The 19,590-nt window shown below is 47.9% G+C and overlaps 1 protein-coding gene across 1 annotated transcript in view; it reads left to right on the forward strand.

Annotated features, from left to right (window-relative positions):
• Positions 1-19,590, forward strand: part of LOC126199144 (streptococcal hemagglutinin-like) — a 113,478-nt gene that overhangs the window by 77,666 nt on the left and 16,222 nt on the right. Inside the window, exon 3 of the mRNA XM_049935899.1 lies at positions 10,048-10,526. Within this exon, the coding sequence (XP_049791856.1) occupies positions 10,048-10,526 (479 nt within the window). The remainder of the gene's footprint in view (positions 1-10,047; positions 10,527-19,590) is intronic.

The raw sequence follows: 19,590 nt of genomic DNA on the forward strand, positions 1-19,590 counted from the left end.
GGCGGCAGTGGTTGCTCGCGGCGTGAGCTGTGAATCTGAGAATCTATTCTAAATCTCTCTCGACTGTTAAGCACCATTCGGATACGTTTCCTACATCTTTGGTGAAACCGCTATTCGGCTGGAACAGTGCGTACATCATTGCCCTCAAACCGCTCGCAAGCATTAATTGGCAGTGCTTGGTGCGATTCTCCATATTAGGAGATTTTTCAGTTTAAATCCTTACGAGTTCAGACGAGCCTCTGAACAAGTGTTCACATAATGACTCTTGCAATCGTCTCGGCACTGTGCGAGTTGCCTTGCTCATACACTCAATGATTTGCTGCAAGAGAAGAAGTGAATTAATCTGTCTGCAATTTGTCTGTATCAAAGCTGGCGGACGTGTGTTTTCTTTCTGGCCAATCAGAGTACTGGTACTTGTTATAACTCCACCCACAACAGTTTTTGTAGCCCATCACAGGCGTCATTTCTTTCGTAGGGCAAAGTTTGACTTCTGCTACGTAATACTGAGATAAACAGCTTTTTCTTTTCATGTGAGTTTTAACACAGGTGGCTACTGTGAGTCACCATTGTTATGAGTTGGGTTTCTTCTGACGTTTATCTGTCATCTCACACTGTGTTCTTGTAGAAAAACTTTCCGAAGGGTTGTCGTTAAAAGCACGGTTGAAGGCTGCTTTTGCCGGCAACCTACACCGTGGTTCCGGCGTCTCGTTGTGTCCACTACGTATCCCGCTGTGGTAGTTTCAGCCGAACTCGGGATGGGCATCCCACTTTAAAAATTCTCCTTCCCTCAGAACTGCGTCCCGTAGCATTGGTCTGGGTAATTACCTGCGTGCAATTACTAGTGTGAAAATGGGTTTGTTTATTCACTTTGCCTATCAATAAAACTCATACATTTTCACATGTCGTGTGACATATCGACTTAAGTGGAGTTGTTTCAGGAATTCAACGTAACGTATGTTATTTGTTTGACACCTTACAATATAGTCTCTGCAGTTTTAAAGGCGAAAGTTAACAGCTGGAAGGCTGATGTGCTGACCATGTAACAGATGTGTAGTGCTGTTGAATGTCACAAGAATGATGCAGCATTCTATCTGCCTTACGCCAGGGAGATTGTTTGAGATTTAGTTCATTTTCAGTGAAGTAAATCTTCAGTCTTCTCCACACAATCTTCTCCCTACTCATATAGGAAGATGCCAGTCAACAATATTAGTGGGACGGGGGGGGGGGGGGGAGGGGGCAGGATGAGCACAGTTTGTTTGTGTGGGTTGCATACATTCAGGGGAAAATTACACTCCCCCCTAAACTTAAGCTATTGATATGCTGGTTGATTTATGACCCACTGAGGGTTGAGTTTTTAACCCCTGTGGACAATATATCCTTCTGGAAAATCCCCTATCCCCCCTCCTCCTCCTCCTCCAGCCCCTCTGTATACAGGGATGATTATCCTGAGACACTTTCATCAACCCCTCCCCAGCTCCGATCTGAGCCTTTTTCTGCCTATGAGAAATCACCCAGCTTCCATCCCTCCCCAGCCTTTCTCCCATAACCCCCTCCCATCTCCCCCTCCCTTCACCTCCCCTCCCCAGCCCTCCCATCCCTGCCACCATTTGGAAGTTGGCAGGAAGCACTCAGTCTATACTGAGCTGTTGGTGGGGAGGATCTGACAGCACAAAATTTAAATCAATGTCAGTTACATGGCAGAAGATATAAAGCTTATCTATAAAATTCAGTTTGCTTTTTAATGTACTTACTCAGTTTGTGGAAGACAGGGCTCCTTCCCTCCCACTCCTCACATGTGAACTGCTGAGAAAAAAGTTCAGTCTAAGCTGAACTTCTCGAGAAGAACAACATAATGCACAGCCTTTAATTACTTTCTTTATTTATTTTTGAGGATGTTATCCTGCTGGAAGAATTTCCTAAATTACGGTCATGAAAGCAGAATGACGATTAACCTAGCTGCTTGAAATTCAGATAAACAGAACTGCTTAAAATTGCTGGGCCAATCTAAAAACGCTCTCGTGGAAAAACCGATCTCATTATACTAATTTGGAGGGAAATTTGAGGAATATATATACTTTATTTATATAATCATTGATTAAATTGCTGAGAAACGTGTTCAACTGATAAGGTGCTGGTGTAGGACAGAGGAGTTTAGTAAGTGTATTATCTGCAAGCATACAGCTGAGGACTGCATCCAGTAGTCTCCTACTAGAGGAATGTACAAAGGTAATAGTGACTGAGAGTGTGGGGAAAACATTTCAGCAAATAATACTGACACAGCAGAATGGATTGACAATGCATTTTGCATCTCGTAGAGACTACCAATTGTGGTGGAGTTCCTTGTGTTTTTTGAAATGACCAGCTATGCTTCACTTCTCCAAAATGAATGAACTAGAAGTACTCATCTTGGTATAGGGGGCTCGACAGAGGGCACTTGAAACAGGTTTTGCTCGCATTTCTGACCACATGTTCACCTTGCTTTGTGCCATAGTCCACAATACCACGCGAAATTGGCTGGAAACTGTGCCAGAGCCGCTTTTGGAAGAATTGTCTATTATTGATCTTCAGATATTTAGCTGCTGAGGAACTTGTATACAGGTAAATGAGAAGAAAGGTTAATCGAGGAAACTATCACTCAAGTGATGGAAAGACAATACACGCTACCACAACTGATGGAAAACGCTTCACTGATCTAATTACACCTCGAAATTGTCTTGAAAACATCACCAGTCATCTCAATGAATCATCAATGGATCATAATGTAACACATACACTGGGAACAGAGAGAAATACCTATAATATCACAACTACAACAAAAGCCGACCTCATAAGCTTTCACCAGAAGAGAGTGGGGACAACTGCAAATGTGTTCAGCTCTATGTGTGGATGCAGGCCAGGCAGCTTCCAATCAGTCTCACCACCGCTCCTACTTCCCATCTTTCCTGCCTCACTTACCACCATAAATGGGGATATTGGTTTCCCAGGCCTGTTCTAAAATGACGCTGATGGTACACAAAGAGATCCATCTGCTGTTCCTGGTCTCCAGAAATCAATCGTACATGGACAAACAGCACAAGAACAGGACGCTTCCTGCAAGCTGTTAAGCATATTTCTCATATTGGCCTCCCTGGAACTATAGTGAAATATCTGAGTATTGGACATGGGAAGGATGTTCTGGATATACAACCATTATCTGAATGTGGTCCATGGCTAAGTAAATTCTCTATCATGTCGGAAAAACATTGAAATAATACGTCCGCATAAACGAGGTACACACAGATCTGTTACTGGTTGTCTCCATGTGTGACGATCTGCCCGCTCTGCCCCAGAGACTGCGTACGGTGATAATTTGTAAAAGCTCACGTTTACTTCTTCAGGTAAACTACCTGAAGGTTGTCTTGTACACTTTTCAGATGCTCGACTGTACTGAATAACATCTTTGTGTTTGTGTGTGTGTGTGTGTGTGTGTGTGTGTGTGTGTGTGTGAGTGAGTGAGTGAGTGAGTGTTCTTGCATACTGTTGATGGATGAGATTCTTGCCCTACAAAAGGACGAATATACGATGGAGGACTTTTACACAAGTCACTTGCTACTCGTGGAGTAGCACCAGAGTGCCTGCCTAAAGTGTGGGCGTTCTCACCAGCTCAATTGCTCTAACGTCAGTTCATTTACTTAAAAAAACTGACTGAATAGGTACGAACACTCATTTGTTGCATGAAATATTACCGTCATGTGTTCTCCAGGTGAGGTTCTTACGCTTATTATTACGAATATTGCACCAATAGATCTCACCTCACATCATGTAGAGGGTGTAGTCTCATCGTTTTCAAAACGAATACTGTGACAGTGCAGATAGTCGATATACTACAAAAATCAGTGAAATCTAAAGCTAAATAAATAAGAACTCACTCTGAAGGAGTCACTCTTATGCTTACTGCAACGAATATTGTACCGACAGACCTCACCTCACATCGTGTAAAGGGAGCAGTCTCATGGTTTTAAAAACAAATACTGTGGTAGTACCAATAGTCGATACACAACTGAAAACAGAGAAACTCTCCAGCTAAATAAGTGAGGCGACAGATTGTCAAACAGTGACACACACAGTGTAAAGATCTGTGTGTACCTGATTTACACAGGCGTACGATTTCAATGTTTCTCCTACTTGAGACTGAATTCAGTTGGCCAAGGACCAATTTCAGATAGTGCCTGCATTTCCAAAGCATTTGGAAGCATATCACTGTTGACCAGTTCTTCATCCACGTCGAAACAGACTCGCTGAAAAATACGTTTAATGGCTTGCAGGAAGCGACCCCTTCTTGAGTCTTTTCTCCATCTGTGACTGGTTTCTACAGACTGGAAACAATATATTACTACCAGCTGCTGGATCTCTCTGTGTACCATCAGTGACACGTTGAAACAGACCTGGAAAACCAGTATCCCTACATATGGTTGGAGGAGAGGGAGGGAGGAGGAGAGGTAGGAGGGGTGGTAAGCCTGGTTGTAAGGTGCTTGATCTGTACCCACAGTCTGTTCTGCCGAGATCTTTTTGGGTCGGTTTTTGTTGTAGTTTTGTTATTACAATGATGATGCAGGTTTGTTTATTTGATTTGAAGCATTGAAGCAGCAAGGCTGTAAAGTTTGGAAGGTAGCAGACGAGATACTGGCAGAAGTAAAGCTGTGAGACCGGGCGTGAGTCGTGCTTCGGTAGCTCAGATGGTAGAGCACTTGCCCGCGAAAGGCAAAGGTCCCGAGTTCGAGTCTCGGTCGGGCACACAGTTTTAATCTTCCAGGAAGTTTCAAGGCTGTGGGGTAATTGTCACTTCGGTTTCCCTGCTAAATTTAGGAATTTCTTGCAGCAGGATAACACCATCAAAAATAAATAAAGGAAATAAATAAAGACGGTACCTTACATCTTTCCTCTCCAGCAGCTCAGTACAGATTGAGTCTTTTTCCCACCAATTATAAGTCGGAGAGGGGAGTGGAGATGCCTTGTCTGCCACAAACTAATTAAATAAAAAACGAGTAAACTGAATTTTTAAATAAATAATGTATCCTCTGCAATGTAATAGGTATTAATATACATTTTGTATCGTGAGAGCCTTTCACACCGACGACTCTGCACAGACTGAGCGTGTCCTGCCATTTTCCAGATGGGATGCGGAAGGTGTGAGGGTATGGTGGGGAGGGGAGGGGCGATTGGAAGTCGATGAGGGGGGGAAGGATGGGGAGTGGTGGAAGGTGGTTGATTGCCCAGAGAATTTCCTCAGAACAGAACTGGGGAGACGTTGACAAGAGAAATTGCATCAACATCAGAGGAGGGAGGAAGGGGGGTTGGAGCTTTCTCAGAAGGATGGATTATCCCCTGGATCATAAATCAAGCACCATGGAGTCATAAATCAATTACTATTAGATTAAGGGGTGGTGGTGGTGGGGGGGGGGGAATTTGCCTGTGAATGTATAGTTACAGAAATGTATGCAAGCCACACAAATCTTATGTGCTCACAACCCCCCTCACCCCACTGCTAGCAATTTGTATCTGATCAGACTACAGGTCTCACACATAGTCTAACTACCTAGTTTTAGTTATACTTGGAATTATTCGTAAGAAGCCATGGTGTAAAACTGCGTCAGGCTACCATTCGACTGGGCAGTAACAGTGCTGAACAATATGGGTTATAGCAACATGTCGTCAAAAGGATTTCAAGATATGATAGCCATACTCAGTGGAAAACTTTACCATTAAGCCGGAACAGTGTCCCCTCCTCCTTCCCCACCAGGGATAGACTCTTATTATGAGCTATGAGACTGGGTGTGGTTTTAATGTAACAAATGCGCGCCAGAGCCATATGGACAGTAGCAGATTTCGAAGCAGAGACTCTCAGAGTCCAACAGCACCACTACACTGCCGGGGCCACACCAGATGACGAGACGACTGGGAATGGTCTGATATTGCCAAGAGCTTGAGACTAGGCCACGCTAGCCACCTCCTGCACTGCTTGCAGGACTTGGTACCGCAGCGTCGTTGACTTACCGTCTGTGCCAACTACCATCCGACTCTTGCAGGTTGTGTCACTCACACGGTGGTCTCCCATTGATTAAGTGGTGGATATTGTAGGGTCTGAGCGGCCGAAGTGCGGTCGTCTGCCGCAACAGCATGATGTCGCAGAACAACAGGAGCGTCTCTGAAGTTACAGCCAAGGCTCACGGTTAGGCTGTCGGCCATTGCTCTGCCTGACATCAGCATGAGTGGACAGTGACGCTGTTCCTTCTCGCCAAGGCGGAAGCCGCCTCTTAGTTGTCTTCGACGGTCTGTGTTGCTGGTGGTGGGCGTATCTGCCTCACATTGGTAATGATATAATGTGTATCTGAAGTATTGTTTCTGTGTCACCACTGTGTCAGATCGCCATCACACAGTCACCATTGTGAGTGCCACGAGCATGCATCAATGGTATTAAGAAAGCTGATACCTGGACAGTGGTGGGTGTACCAGCCCCCACAGCGCATTGCCCGAACTGCCACCTACTAAATCTCCATTGTGGGGCGAGTGGGACTGTTGGTTTTGTGTGGTGACGGTCAAGGAGTCAACAGTTAAGAGGCTGGACTAACTGGTGGATCTATTTCAGTTTAAAAGAAATTCTAGGGCTGAATGGCTTGAGCCTCTACGATGCAAGCAGTGTAATTTGCTCTGGCATTTTGTCCCTTGGGCTGAGCCTGTTGCAGTTGTTTGTTTCACATGCCACCATTTTGGTCATATTGCTAGGCAATTAAGGAACTCCAGTTGGCTCACTGTTAGACAGAGGAAGTGAACCTCTGACAAGCTAGCTGACAAGTGTGCTGTTCGTATTGTTTTCTAGTTGTTACTTATAAGTTGGAAATATGAATAAGAGTGATGCAATGGCGAAATCAGAGACATAAGATGTCACTAGAGGGGAGGTTATGCAATCGCTAATGAATCAGGTAGTGACAATGAGGACAGAAAATATGTTTGTGGCTGATTAATAGCAGAAAAGGATAAAACACAGAGCCTGGATTAGCTCCACCTGCTCCAAAAGTTGTTTTTCCTTTTTCTGGCATGTCATCTGACGATGTTTTACCGTTTGTAGAGTATCTCTTGTCATTGGTTTACATAGAAGGTTGGTCGAACAAACAGTTGCTACTGATAGCAAGACGGCATATGTCAGGGGAAGCGCAGCCGTTTGTATGTTGCGTGTAGGCTGTGCACTAAGCAGAAACTTTTGAGCACCTTGGTACAGGAATACAGGAAACAAAATAGCTCAATTATTTTGACTAAAGTTCTGTCTTGATCACACCATTTATATTTCAATGACATAGGTAACCGGTTTCGGCTATTTTTACATAACCATCATCAGACCCATGGCTCCCTTAGGATGGTAGGCGGAGCTTTCCTCAGCTGCTACGAAGTCAACTGATCTGCTTTCTTTACATTGGCCACGTAAACAATCGATCCACCTGCATAACTCAATGACCAGCATGTATGACTGCCACATGGAGGACCCGCCCTTTCAGTTCTCAGTACTACCCGGGATGTGTACTGGTGAGAGGACTGGAGCGGGTCTCGCTCAGCCCCGTGACGGAGACTCAGCGACCACCTGCTGCGTAAGCAGCGGCGCCTGCCATACCCGGGGAGCTGGCGGCGGACAGCGGGGTGGCCCGCCCACCCCACGCCCCGCCATACTGCAGCCGAATGACGTATTTAGCGAAGGACGACATGGTGACCGGTTGGTACTGTACGACCCGACACCACTAGGCTGCCGACAGGTCATACAGAGCACTATATACCGTGCTCAGAAGTAAGAGCCTAAGTAAGAAACTAAAGCTGACAATCTGCAAAACAGTGATCTAACCACATCTTGTTATGGCAGCGAGGTATGGGTACTGACGGAGGTTTTGGAGAAGAAACTAAATATATGGGAAAGGAAAGTGCTGAGGAAGATTTTTGGACCTGTAAAAGAAGGTGAGATATGGAGAATTAGGACTAATGAAGAAATAGGGGCTCTGTACAAAGAACCTGGTTTGGTAACCTTAATCAAATTGGGAAGGCTAAGTGGTTAGGACGTGTCCAGCGTATGACAGAAGGAAGGCTCCCAGAGCAGGTGATGATGGGACATCTTGGTGGTAGAAGGACGACCGCGTGTGAGATGGCTGGAAGACGTGGAACCCGACCAGAGAGATGTGGGAGTGAGGAGGTAGCGCAGGCGTGCTGAAGACCGAGACGACTGTGAATCTGAGATTGAGGAGGCCGAGGTCCTCAGAGGACCGTAGTGTCATGGAGTCAGTCAGAACTAGCAGACGAATCTTCAATGTAACACCGAAAATAGATTTCAGGATTCATTCTGACGAAAAATGTCCAAATAGACAGTTGATTCCAGAATGAGAATTTCACTCTGCAGCGGATTGTGCACTGATATGAAACTTCCTGGCAGATTAACACTGTGTGCCCGACCGAGACTCGAACTCGGGACCTTTGCCTTTCCCGGGCAAGTGCTGTGCTATCTGAGCTACCGAAGCACGACTCACACCCGGTCCTCGCAGCTTTACTTCTGCCAGTATCTCGTCTCCTACCTTCCAAACGTTACAGAAACTCTCCTGCGAACCTTGCAGAACTAGCACTCCTGAAAGAAACGATACTGCGGATACATAGCTTAGCCGCAGCCTGGGGGATGTTTCCAGAATGAGATTTGCACTCTGCAGCGGAGTGTGCACTGATATGAAACTTCCTGCCAGAATAAAACTGTGTGCCGGACCGAAACTCGAACTCGGGACCTTTGCAGGTTCGCAGCAGAGCTTCTGTAAAGTTTGGAAGGTAGCAGACGAGATACTGGCAGAAGTAAAGCTGTGAGGACCGGGCGTGAGTCGTGCTTCGGTAGCTCAGATAGCAGAGCACTTGCCCGCGAAAGGCAAAGGTCCCGAGTTCGAGTCTCGGTCGGGCACACAGTTTTAATCTGCCAGGTTTCAGAGAGTTGATTGTTTCCTTCTTGATAGCTTCGAGGAAAAAAAGGTCACACTACTTTTGATCAGAATGTACTTTCAGCGTATTGACAGAGTTCTTGTAGATTCCAGACAAAACCGGCTGCTGGATCGAAATAAGGACAGCATTAAGATACTCAAAAGGTAGAAAGTATTGAGATCCAGCAGTACATACTCGCCGCTGAGACGCACGCCAAACGTAAATGATACGAATGCTGCGATAACGACGCCCAGCAGTTTACAATACGCCGCGTGAAAGAGTGAAAACTGTGCGATCGTCCTTACCAAGCGGTGCTGAATTCTGTACCAAACACTTACATTAACAAGAACAGAAAAAGTTCAGTTAGCCTTTGCTGGAGAACTACTGTTTCAAAAACATACAAAAAATGAAATTTATTAAGATTACTACTGCTGCGGCAGAGAGCTTTATATTGGCAAGATGTGAAAATTCAAATCTGTAGCTCCAACTCTGACGAAAGGTGAGTTGTGCTGCATGCAGTGTGGCAGTGAGCGCCTTGGGCTGAACAGCAGGTGTCTTCACGTAAGCAGTTCTAGGGAAGAGGGATATGCAACGTGGAGTGCGCTGTTGACGTCGTCATCACGATCTGGCTGGTTTTTGGTAGAGGAGGAGCGGTCCTTCAGCTATCAGACATAGCCAGGTATTCTGTTCCTACCGTAGCTCCCATCTACGAGTATAGAAGATAAAGATGCTTCACTAGCTGATAAGAATTTTTTTTAAATTAAGGATCTTTATTAAGCATGGTAATATAAAATAACATCTGCTTGTGCATCAATAACTCCTTCGAGAGCTCCACTTCACCTAGTCCTAACACTGAGTTTATTATTAATAATTCATGCAGTGCTCAAAAAGAATATGTGAGCGTCCCAGAGTGCCCCAGAGAGCGTCCCAGAGAGCGTCCCAGAGAGCGTCCCAGAGTGCGTCCCAGAGTGCGTCCCAGAGAGCGTCCCAGAGAGCGTCCCAGAGAGCGTCCCAGAGTGCGTCCCAGAGAGCGTCCCAGAGAGCGTCCCAGAGAGCGTCCCAGAGAGCGTCCCACAGAGCGTCCCACAGAGCGTCCCACAGAGCGTCCCACAGAGCGTCCCACAGAGCGTCCCACAGAGCGCCCCACAGAGCGCCCCAGAGAGCGCCCCAGAGAGCGCCCCAGAGAGCGCCCCAGAGAGCGCCCCAGAGAGCGCCCCAGAGAGCGCCCCAGAGAGCGCCCCAGAGAGCGCCCCAGAGAGCGCCCCAGAGAGCGCCCCAGAGAGCGCCCCAGAGAGCGCCCCAGAGAGCGCCCCAGAGAGCGCCCCAGAGAGCGCCCCAGAGAGCGCCCCAGAGAGCGCCCCAGAGAGCGCCCCAGAGAGCGCAACAGAGAGCGCAACAGAGAGCGCAACAGAGAGCGCCCCAGAGAGCGCCCCAGAGAGCGCCCCAGAGAGCGCAACAGAGAGCGCAACAGAGAGCGCAACAGAGAGCGCCCCAGAGAGCGCCCCAGAGAGCGCAACAGAGAGCGCCCCAGAGAGCGCAACAGAGAGCGCCCCAGGGTGCCCCAGAGAGCGCCCCAGGGTGCCCCAGAGAGCGCCCCAGCGCGCAACAGAGAGCGCCCCAGCGCGCAACAGAGAGCGCCCCAGCGCGCCCCAGAGAGCGTCCCAGAGCGCAGCAGAGAGCGTCCCAGAGCGCAGCAGAGAGCGTCCCAGAGCGCCCCAGAGAGCGCCCCAGAGAGCGCCCCAGAGAGCGCCCCAGAGAGCGCCCCAGAGAGCGCCCCAGAGAGCGCCCCAGAGAGCGCCCCAGAGAGCGCCCCAGAGCGCAACGTAGAGCGCCCCAGAGCGCAACGTAGAGCGCCCCAGAGCGCAACGTAGAGCGCCCCAGAGCGCAACGTAGAGCGCCCCAGAGCGCAACGTAGAGCGCCCCAGAGAGCGCCCCAGAGCGCCCCAGAGAGCGCCCCAGAGCGCCCCAGAGAGCGCCCCAGAGCGCCCCAGAGAGCGCCCCAGAGCGCCCCAGAGAGCGCCCCAGAGGGCCCCAGAGAGCGCCCCAGAGTGCCCCAGAGAGCGTCCCAGAGCGCCCCAGGGACCATCCCAGAGCGCCCCAGAGAGCGTCCCAGAGCGCCCCAGAGTGCGACCCAGAGCGCCCCAGAGAGCGTCCCAGAGCGCCCCAGAGAGCGTCCCAGAGTGCAACAGAGAGCGTCCCAGAGCGCAACAGAGAGCGTCCCAGAGCGCAACAGAGAGCGTCCCAGAGCGCCCCAGAGAGCGTCCCAGAGCGCCCCAGAGAGCGTCCCAGAGCGCCCCAGAGAGCGTCCCAGAGCGCAACAGAGAGCGTCCCAGAGCGCAACAGAGAGCGCCCCAGAGAGTGTCCCAGAGCGCAACAGAGAGCGTCCCAGAGCGCCCCAGAGAGCGTCCCAGAGCGCCCCAGAGAGCGTCCCAGAGCGCCCCAGAGAGCGTCCCAGAGCGCCCCAGAGAGCGTCCCAGAGCGCCCCAGAGAGCGTCCCAGAGTCCAACAGAGAGCGTCCCAGAGCGCCCCAGAGAGCGTCCCAGAGTGCAACAGAGAGCGTCCCAGAGTGCAACAGAGAGCGTCCCAGAGTGCAACAGAGAGCGTCCCAGAGTGCAACAGAGAGCGTCCCAGAGTGCAACAGAGAGCGTCCCAGAGTGCAACAGAGAGCGTCCCAGAGTGCAACAGAGAGCGTCCCAGAGTGCAACAGAGAGCGTCCCAGAGTGCCCCAGAGAGCGTCCCAGAGTGCAACAGAGTGCGTCCCAGAGTGCCCCAGATAGCGTCCCAGAGTGCAACAGAGAGCATCCCAGAGTGCCCCAGAGAGCATCCCAGAGTGCCCCAGAGAGCATCCCAGAGTGCCCCAGAGAGCTGAAACACTAAGAACAATCGCTTCTCGGCTTTTGGCAAGATCAATGTGTAGTTTAGAAATTAAATTATAAATAGGCATCTATATCTTAATGCTGCTGCTTCGGTTAGACATGGCTGTGTATACTGTGCAGCTGCCTCGAGTAAAGTAATAATGCTGTTGCCTCACGAAACAGAATTTGGCCTAAAGAGTACAAAAAATACACTCCTGGAAATGGAAAAAAAAACACATTGACACCGGTGTGTCAGACCCACCATACTTGCTCCGGACACTGCGAGAGGGCTGTACAAGCAATGATCACACGCACGGCACAGCGGACACACCAGGAACCGCGGTGTTGGCCGTCGAATGGCGCTAGCTGCGCAGCATTTGTGCACCGCCGCCGTCAGTGTCAGCCAGATTGCCGTGGCATACGGAGCTCCATCGCAGTCTTTAACACTGGTAGCATGCCGCGACAGCGTGGACGTGAACCGTATGTGCAGTTGACAGACTTTGAGCGAGGGCGTATAGTGGGCATGCGGGAGGCCGGGTGGACGTACCGCCGAATTGCTCAACACGTGGGGCGTGAGGTCTCCACAGTACATCGATGCTGTCGCCAGTGGTCGGCGGAAGGTGCACGTGCCCGTCGACCTGGGACCGGACCGCAGCGACGCACGGATGCACGACAAGACCGTAGGATCCTACGCAGTGCCGTAGGGCACCGCACCGCCACTTCCCAGCAAATTAGGGACACTGTTGCTCCTGGGATATCGGCGAGGACCATTCGCAACCGTCTCCATGAAGCTGGGCTATGGTCCCGCACACCGTTAGGCCGTCTTCCGCTCACGCACCAACATCGTGCAGCCCGCCTCCAGTGGTGTCGCGACAGGCGTGAATGGAGGGACGAATGGAGACGTGTCGTCTTCAGCGATGAGAGTCGCTTCTGCCTTGGTGCCAATGATGGTCGTATGCGTGTTTGGCGCCGTGCAGGTGAGCGCCACAATCAGGACTGCATACGACCGAGGCACACAGGGCCAACACCCGGCATCATGGTGTGGGGAGCGATCTCATACACTGGCCGTACACCACTGGTGATCGTCGAGGGGACACTGAATAGTGCACGGTACATCCAAACCGTCATCGAACCCATCGTTCTACCATTCCTAGACCGGCAAGGGAACTTGCTGTTCCAACAGGACAATGCACGTCCGCATGTATCCCGTGCCACCCAACGTGCTCTAGAAGGTGTAAGTCAACTACCCTGGCCAGCAAGATCTCCGGATCTGTCCCCCATTGAGCATGTTTGGGACTGGATGAAGCGTCGTCTCACGCGGTCTGCACGTCCAGCACGAACACTGGTCCAACTGAGGCGCCAGGTGGAAATGGCATGGCAAGCCGTTCCACAGGACTACATCCAGCATCTCTACGATCGTCTCCATGGGAGAATAGCAGCCTGCATTGCTGCGAAAGGTGGATATACACTGTACTAGTGCCGACATTGTGCATGCTCTGTTGCCTGTGTCTATGTGCCTGTGGTTCTGTCAGTGTGATCATGTGATGTATCTGACCCCAGGAATGTGTCAATAAAGTTTCCCCTTCCTGGGACAATGAATTCACGGTGTTCTTATTTCAATTTCCAGGAGTGTAGAAACCCTATAAGTCACTACTATAAATCATAATGATGTGTACTGTGCAGCTGCCTCGAGTCGAATGAGCATGCTGTTGCCTCAGGAGCGAGACTGGGCCCCCTCCAGCAGATGTGGCTACTGATAAGAGGGCCCGAGCCAATCAGAGCGCAGCGGAAGGGCGTCGCCGCACCGGATGTAGACCCTTTCTCAGCGGATCGCGCTCTGTTAAAACTAGAGCGCGATCCTCCAACCTCTAGCGGCAGCCAGGCGAAGACGCGCAACAACATGGCGGCTACAAAACACAGCCCAACGCCGCTGTGAGTCTTCTATAAACAGTACGGTGAGAACGGAAGCCACATAACGCTCTGGTTCTTAGGTACCGATAAGATGTTAAAGCTGTGTGCTGCACATAACAGGATTTGTCCAGGTTCACTCGATGGTGTAGAACAATAAAATTCCTTGCTGTGGGGTTGACAGAGTACCCAACACATCTTAAACACACAGGCAGTGGCATCGTCACCAACGGCACGATAAGAACACCCATGTTTCTAGGGTTATAGACGGCGAGTGTAAAACTCGCAGAATATGTTAGTGACTATCAGTTCTCCACAGCAGCACATTCCAGTTACGACACACCGGAGATCGGACACCTGAGCACACCTGCAGTGTTTGCGCCGGTCAGGAGCGTGCGATAGGCTGCGTGCCAAGCGACTTGAACGCCTAATAAGGGTGGTGGCCCACAGCATGAAAATTTATTTGGACCAACGACTGTTAATCGCCACCAGTTCAAAGACAGTTACAGAAATGTGAATGGCGGGTATGATGATGTCTTACCATGCGAGGTACGATAACTTGTCATAGGCGAAGTTCCACCTGTTCTTTGCTAAGAAGCCATCAAGTTAACAGAAATAAAATAAAAGATACATTCGTTTTGGATAGTGGCCTTATCTTTCCACGGTGATTCAGCGTCGCGTTTAAGAAATTTACTCAGTAGGAGCGGAGGCTAAACTTGTAAATAATGTCCCCTTTTCCCCGTTGTCTTCTCTCGTTTCGCTGCGGGTTTGGTGTCATCATACATCGGTTTTGCCAGTTTGGCAGCATATGATGGTCCCATACCCTTCCTGACATCACTGTTCCGCCCGGGAAGGAATCTGTTTGCCCCATGTCTTTACGTCTGTGTAGACCTGATGTTCAAGTGTGATCACGTTTTCGTAGTGTGTACGTAGCGTGTATCTGAGCCGGGGCAGCGTACCAGACCGTTACTCACCTGACTCGATACGGAAAACCGTCTGTAAACCACATCCAGGCTTAGCGGCTATCCCACCCGCTCTGACAGTGCGCGAGGCGGACCTTGGATACTAGACTCGGCTCGCCTTCCTGTGTGCTGGGAGCAAGCGCTCCAACGCTCTCGGCTTTCCTGGCGGGCACGCTTATCATTAACGTAGGTGTCGAACTTAATCTGTTCAAGAAGAAACTTCCTATATTTGAAAGTACGGGTACTAAAGGAAACAACAAATTTCAAATATCGACTTAGAATTAATAGCAGAAACGTACTTTGTGATTTACCAATAAATAGTAGAGTTTCGAAATAGGGTTCCAAGGAAGTGCATGATATAGAAAATGAAATTATAATTCACGTTACAGATATTTTATTTTCTGAAACGCAATTACAAGTAATTTCGCAAGACTATACTGGACCTGCAGTATGATTTGAAAGGCTACAGGCGCCTATGAGTTTATGCCTTGACAGCAGTCACTTTAAGTAACCTTCCACCTGTCCCATGCACCTGCTAAATTGATTTTGCCCTTTTGTCTCTCGGTGTTGTTGTTAACCTGCATTAGAGGTTATCATACTTATCAGGGTCTAAATGAACTTGAATGCTCAAAAAATTTAGTGAAATGGTGGTGTGTCATTATTGTAGTCACCTGATGATCGCGATTAAATTATCAACAGAACACTGATCTTTTAGAAAAATTATGGCACAGGTGTATTGATCATAAAGTAGGACAAACAATACAAGTTAAGCTTGATGTCAAATAAATCATGAACTTTTGGCAACACATGTTGTTGTGGTCTTCAGTCCAGAGACTGGTTTGATGCAGCTCTCCATGCTACTCTATCCTGTGCAAGCTTCTTCATCTCCCAGTACCTACTGCAACCTACATCCTTCTGAATCTGCTTAGTGTATTCATCTCTTGGTCTCCCTCTACGATTTTTACCCTCCACGCTGCCCTCCAAAGCTAAATTTGTGATCCCTTGATGCCTTAAAACATGTCCCACCAACCGATCCCTTCTTCTAGTCAAGTTGTGCCACGAACTTCTCTTCTCCCCAATCCTATTCAATACCTCCTCATTAGTTACGTGATCTACCCACCTTATCTTCAGTATTCTTCTGTAGCACCACATTTCGAAAGCTTCTATTCTCTTCTTGTCCAAACTGGTTATCGTCCATGTTTCACTTCCATACATTGCTACACTCCATACAAATACTTTCAGAAACGACTTCCTGACACTTAAATCTATACTCGATGTTGACAAATTTCTCTTCTTCAGAAACGATTTCCTTGCCATTGCCAGTCTACATTTTATATCCTCTCTACTTCGACCATCATTGGTTATTTTACTCCCTAAATAGCAAAACTCCTTTACTACTTTAAGTGTCTCATTTCCTAATCTAATCCACTCAGCATCACCCGATTTAATTTGACTACATTCCATTATCCTCGTTTTGGTTTTGTTGATGTTCATCTTATATCCTCCTTTCAAGACACTGTCCATTCCGTTCAACTGCTCTTCCAAGTCCTTTGCTGTCTCTGACAAAATTACAATGTCATCGGCGAACCTCAAAGTTTTTACTTCTTCTCCATGAATTTTAATACCTACTCCGAATTTTTCTTTTGTTTCCTTTACTGCTTGCTCAATATACAGATTGAATAACATCGGGGAGAGGCTACAACCCTGTCTCACTCCTTTCCCAACCACTGCTTCCCTTTCATGCCCCTCGTCTCTTATAACTGCCATCTGGTTTCTGTACAAATTGTAAATAGCCTTTCGCTCCTTGTATTTTACCCCTGCCACCTTCAGAATTTGAAAGAGGGTATTCCAGTTAATGTTGTCAAAAGCTTTCTCTAAGTCTACAAATGCTAGAAACGTAGGTTTGCCTTTTATTAATCTTTCTTCTAAGATAAGTCGTAAGGTTAGTATTGCCTCACGTGTTCCAACATTTCTACGGAATCCAAACTGATCTTCCCCGAGGTCCGCTTCTACCAGTTTTTCCATTCGTCTGTAAAGAATTCGTGTTAGTATTTTGCAGCTGTGACTTATGAAACTGATAGTTCGGTAATTTTCACATCTGTCAACACCTGCTTTCTTTGGGATTGGAATTATTATATTCTTCTTGAAGTCTGTGGGTATTTCGCCTATCTCATACATCTTGCTCACCAGATGGTAGAGTTTTGTCATGAGTGGCTCTCCCAAGGCCATCAGTAGTTCCAATATGTTGTCTAGTCCCAGGGCCTTCTTTCGACTCAGGTCTTTCAGTGCTCTGTCAAACTCCTCACGCAGTATCTTATCTCCCATTTCATCTTCATCTACATCCTCTTCCAACAACATAGACGCAACAAATAGTTAACACTCCACAGGGTGGCAGCTGTTTGGCAAAGACTAAGGTTTGTCCGATGAAACTATTTACTCTGGTTCCAAACATGAAAACAATGCAATCTGAAACTGCCTTAATGCCGAGTGCACTGTGATGATTTTCTTGTACACAGAAGTCGTACTACATCGGTGCAGCTGAGAGCAGGTGGTGTCACTGTGGTTCTGTTTGCCCTATCAGGTCAGAGCAGCAACACTGTAGCCCATTGTCGACGTGTAGCGCTGTCTCGGGCGACGCTCGTGGTCCAAGCATCTGCAGAGCACCGGCGACTGCCGCCTGTAGTTCTCTATCGCGGGCACGAAATATGCGAAGTCGCAGCTGGCGATCTGTTAGACGGATCACAAACAAAACTTCTATCCATTCTGGATTTGGAACACTGAGACTGTCTTATTAACGGTTTCAGGAATTACTGCAACCAATCGCCGTTTTTTCTTCAATTTTTGTTTATTCGTGACCGGTTTCGAATCGCCTTGCGATCCATCATCAGTTGATGCAATTTAGTTTGGTGTACTGTGGGGGTCGTGCATCTGTGGCGAATACAGAGACGAGAAAGTATGGAAAGAATATTACGGTTGTTAGATTAATTTGATGGTATTACGCACTGTTTTTATTCTCGTGGCAGGCACTGCTCTGGAAAACATAATGTGTGCTTACCAGTATCGTTAAATATCAAGTGAAAGAGGCAAATTACATTACTTTCTTTATAAAAATTATTATTATGTTTTTACATTGCAAAATTTTCTTATGCCGTTTACAAAATCTGCAACGAAGTGTTTCGGACAATATTTCTGGTAGTGAAGTTATGTTTGGCATGTTTCTCATTGCTCAACAAACAGGATAGTACACATATGGGGCGGGAGGGAGCCCTGAAATCTCATCAGGTTCCAGCATGTGACACTCCGGTTCACCAGTCATACCATGGACCAATTTCACTCATACCGTACTGCACGCAAGGAGATAAAACGTCAAGGCCGCAGACCAGACACGAATAAGATTGCCCTTGGCACAGTGAGTTGTCTGAGATGACTGAGGTCTAAACTATCGGTACACGTAAGTCCTTACCACAGGTTCCCCAGTCAATACCTATTCTAGTGTGCAAGTGTCTCATGTGCAACCAGTCATAACAGGGGTCAAGTCCAGAATCAGAGCACCAAGTTTCTCCTCTGCTCCCTTTCCACCAAACCTTGGTAAAATCCCCAAAAGCACTCAAGCAACTGCCCCCACAAGTGTCTTGCGCCAGTCGCAAGACTCCACGAGATTCATGTCTCCTCTCTAACTCGTCTGCTCTACCCGCCAGACAGTTGTAATCAAATTTAACGATATTCTTCTCTTTTGTGGAGAAGCAGCCATTCCCGTCTCGCAGATTCACACGCACAAAGGAGAAGACGTGCTCCCGAACTTTTTTTCCCGTGGTCACTTTCGGCAGCGTGTTGTGAGTTTCCGTCCAGCGTTAAAGTGAACAAAACACTTATCAAGGACATCATTATCTGGACGGCCCATACATTCCAGTGTATCGGACCAGGAGCCTCGGCTAAACTAAGACAGGTGATTTTGTGTCCTTACATAGATTCAGAGCCACCATAAATGTAGCGTTCCATTCTTAAATTGTTTGAAAGGCCTGAGCCTTCCCAAAATCCCAGCAGGCAGAGGGACGAGACAATCTGAAGGTTCCCTTGATGCCTTCCTGTCCATGGTGAACATGTAATTTTTGTCTGTCATCCCTGCGCACAAAGAGCGCACAAAAGGCCTTGGCTGGGCGACGTAAATTTGTGTAGCACCCCCGCCATACTGGAGCTAGAGGCTTCAGGTAGATCCAGGTAGGCAGTTTTTCGGCCTCTTCTGCCATACCGATGCGGGAAGTTCTTGAAACCAGCATTCTGTCACCAGTAAGTGTTTTGAGATGTTCCTTTCCCTAATAGCTGCACGCGGCTTTCAAGTCCCAAACGTTCACTGCAAGATGTACTGTTAACCATTTCGTGGACGCATTCCTTGTAGCGACTTAGCGAGGATAATTTTTTTTTGCTTTCCTTTTAGAATCGTGATCAACTGACTATATTTATTTGATAATTTTATTTTTGTGATTTACGATACGGCCCAAAAATTATGGCGGTACGTATATCACCGCGACACCTCTGTGACGTATTAAAACTATGATGGTAAACGGATTTCCCACATCGCGTTTGTGGGCTGTTAAGTGTTTCAATCACACGTACAAAAAATAATGACCATTTTTTTCTGTTTTTATTTTATATTTTCTTTTATTTTATTTAAAAAAAATATTTGTTGAAAATATTAAAGTTTACTTACCACAATGTGAAACAATCCTTGAAACTTTATCACACAATAAAGATATGGACTGTACAGGTTAGAATAATGTGTATTGCTGAAGGGAAGCAATGTGTTCCGACAACAGTAGTGATCCCACGACAAACAGAAACTGATTGTTGTAGCAGTTTTCATAAACGCGGTGCAGGATACTACAACAATATGTCAG

The sequence above is a fragment of the Schistocerca nitens genome, chromosome 8 (assembly GCF_023898315.1).
Source record: "Schistocerca nitens isolate TAMUIC-IGC-003100 chromosome 8, iqSchNite1.1, whole genome shotgun sequence".
Classification (NCBI taxonomy): domain Eukaryota; kingdom Metazoa; phylum Arthropoda; class Insecta; order Orthoptera; family Acrididae; genus Schistocerca; species Schistocerca nitens.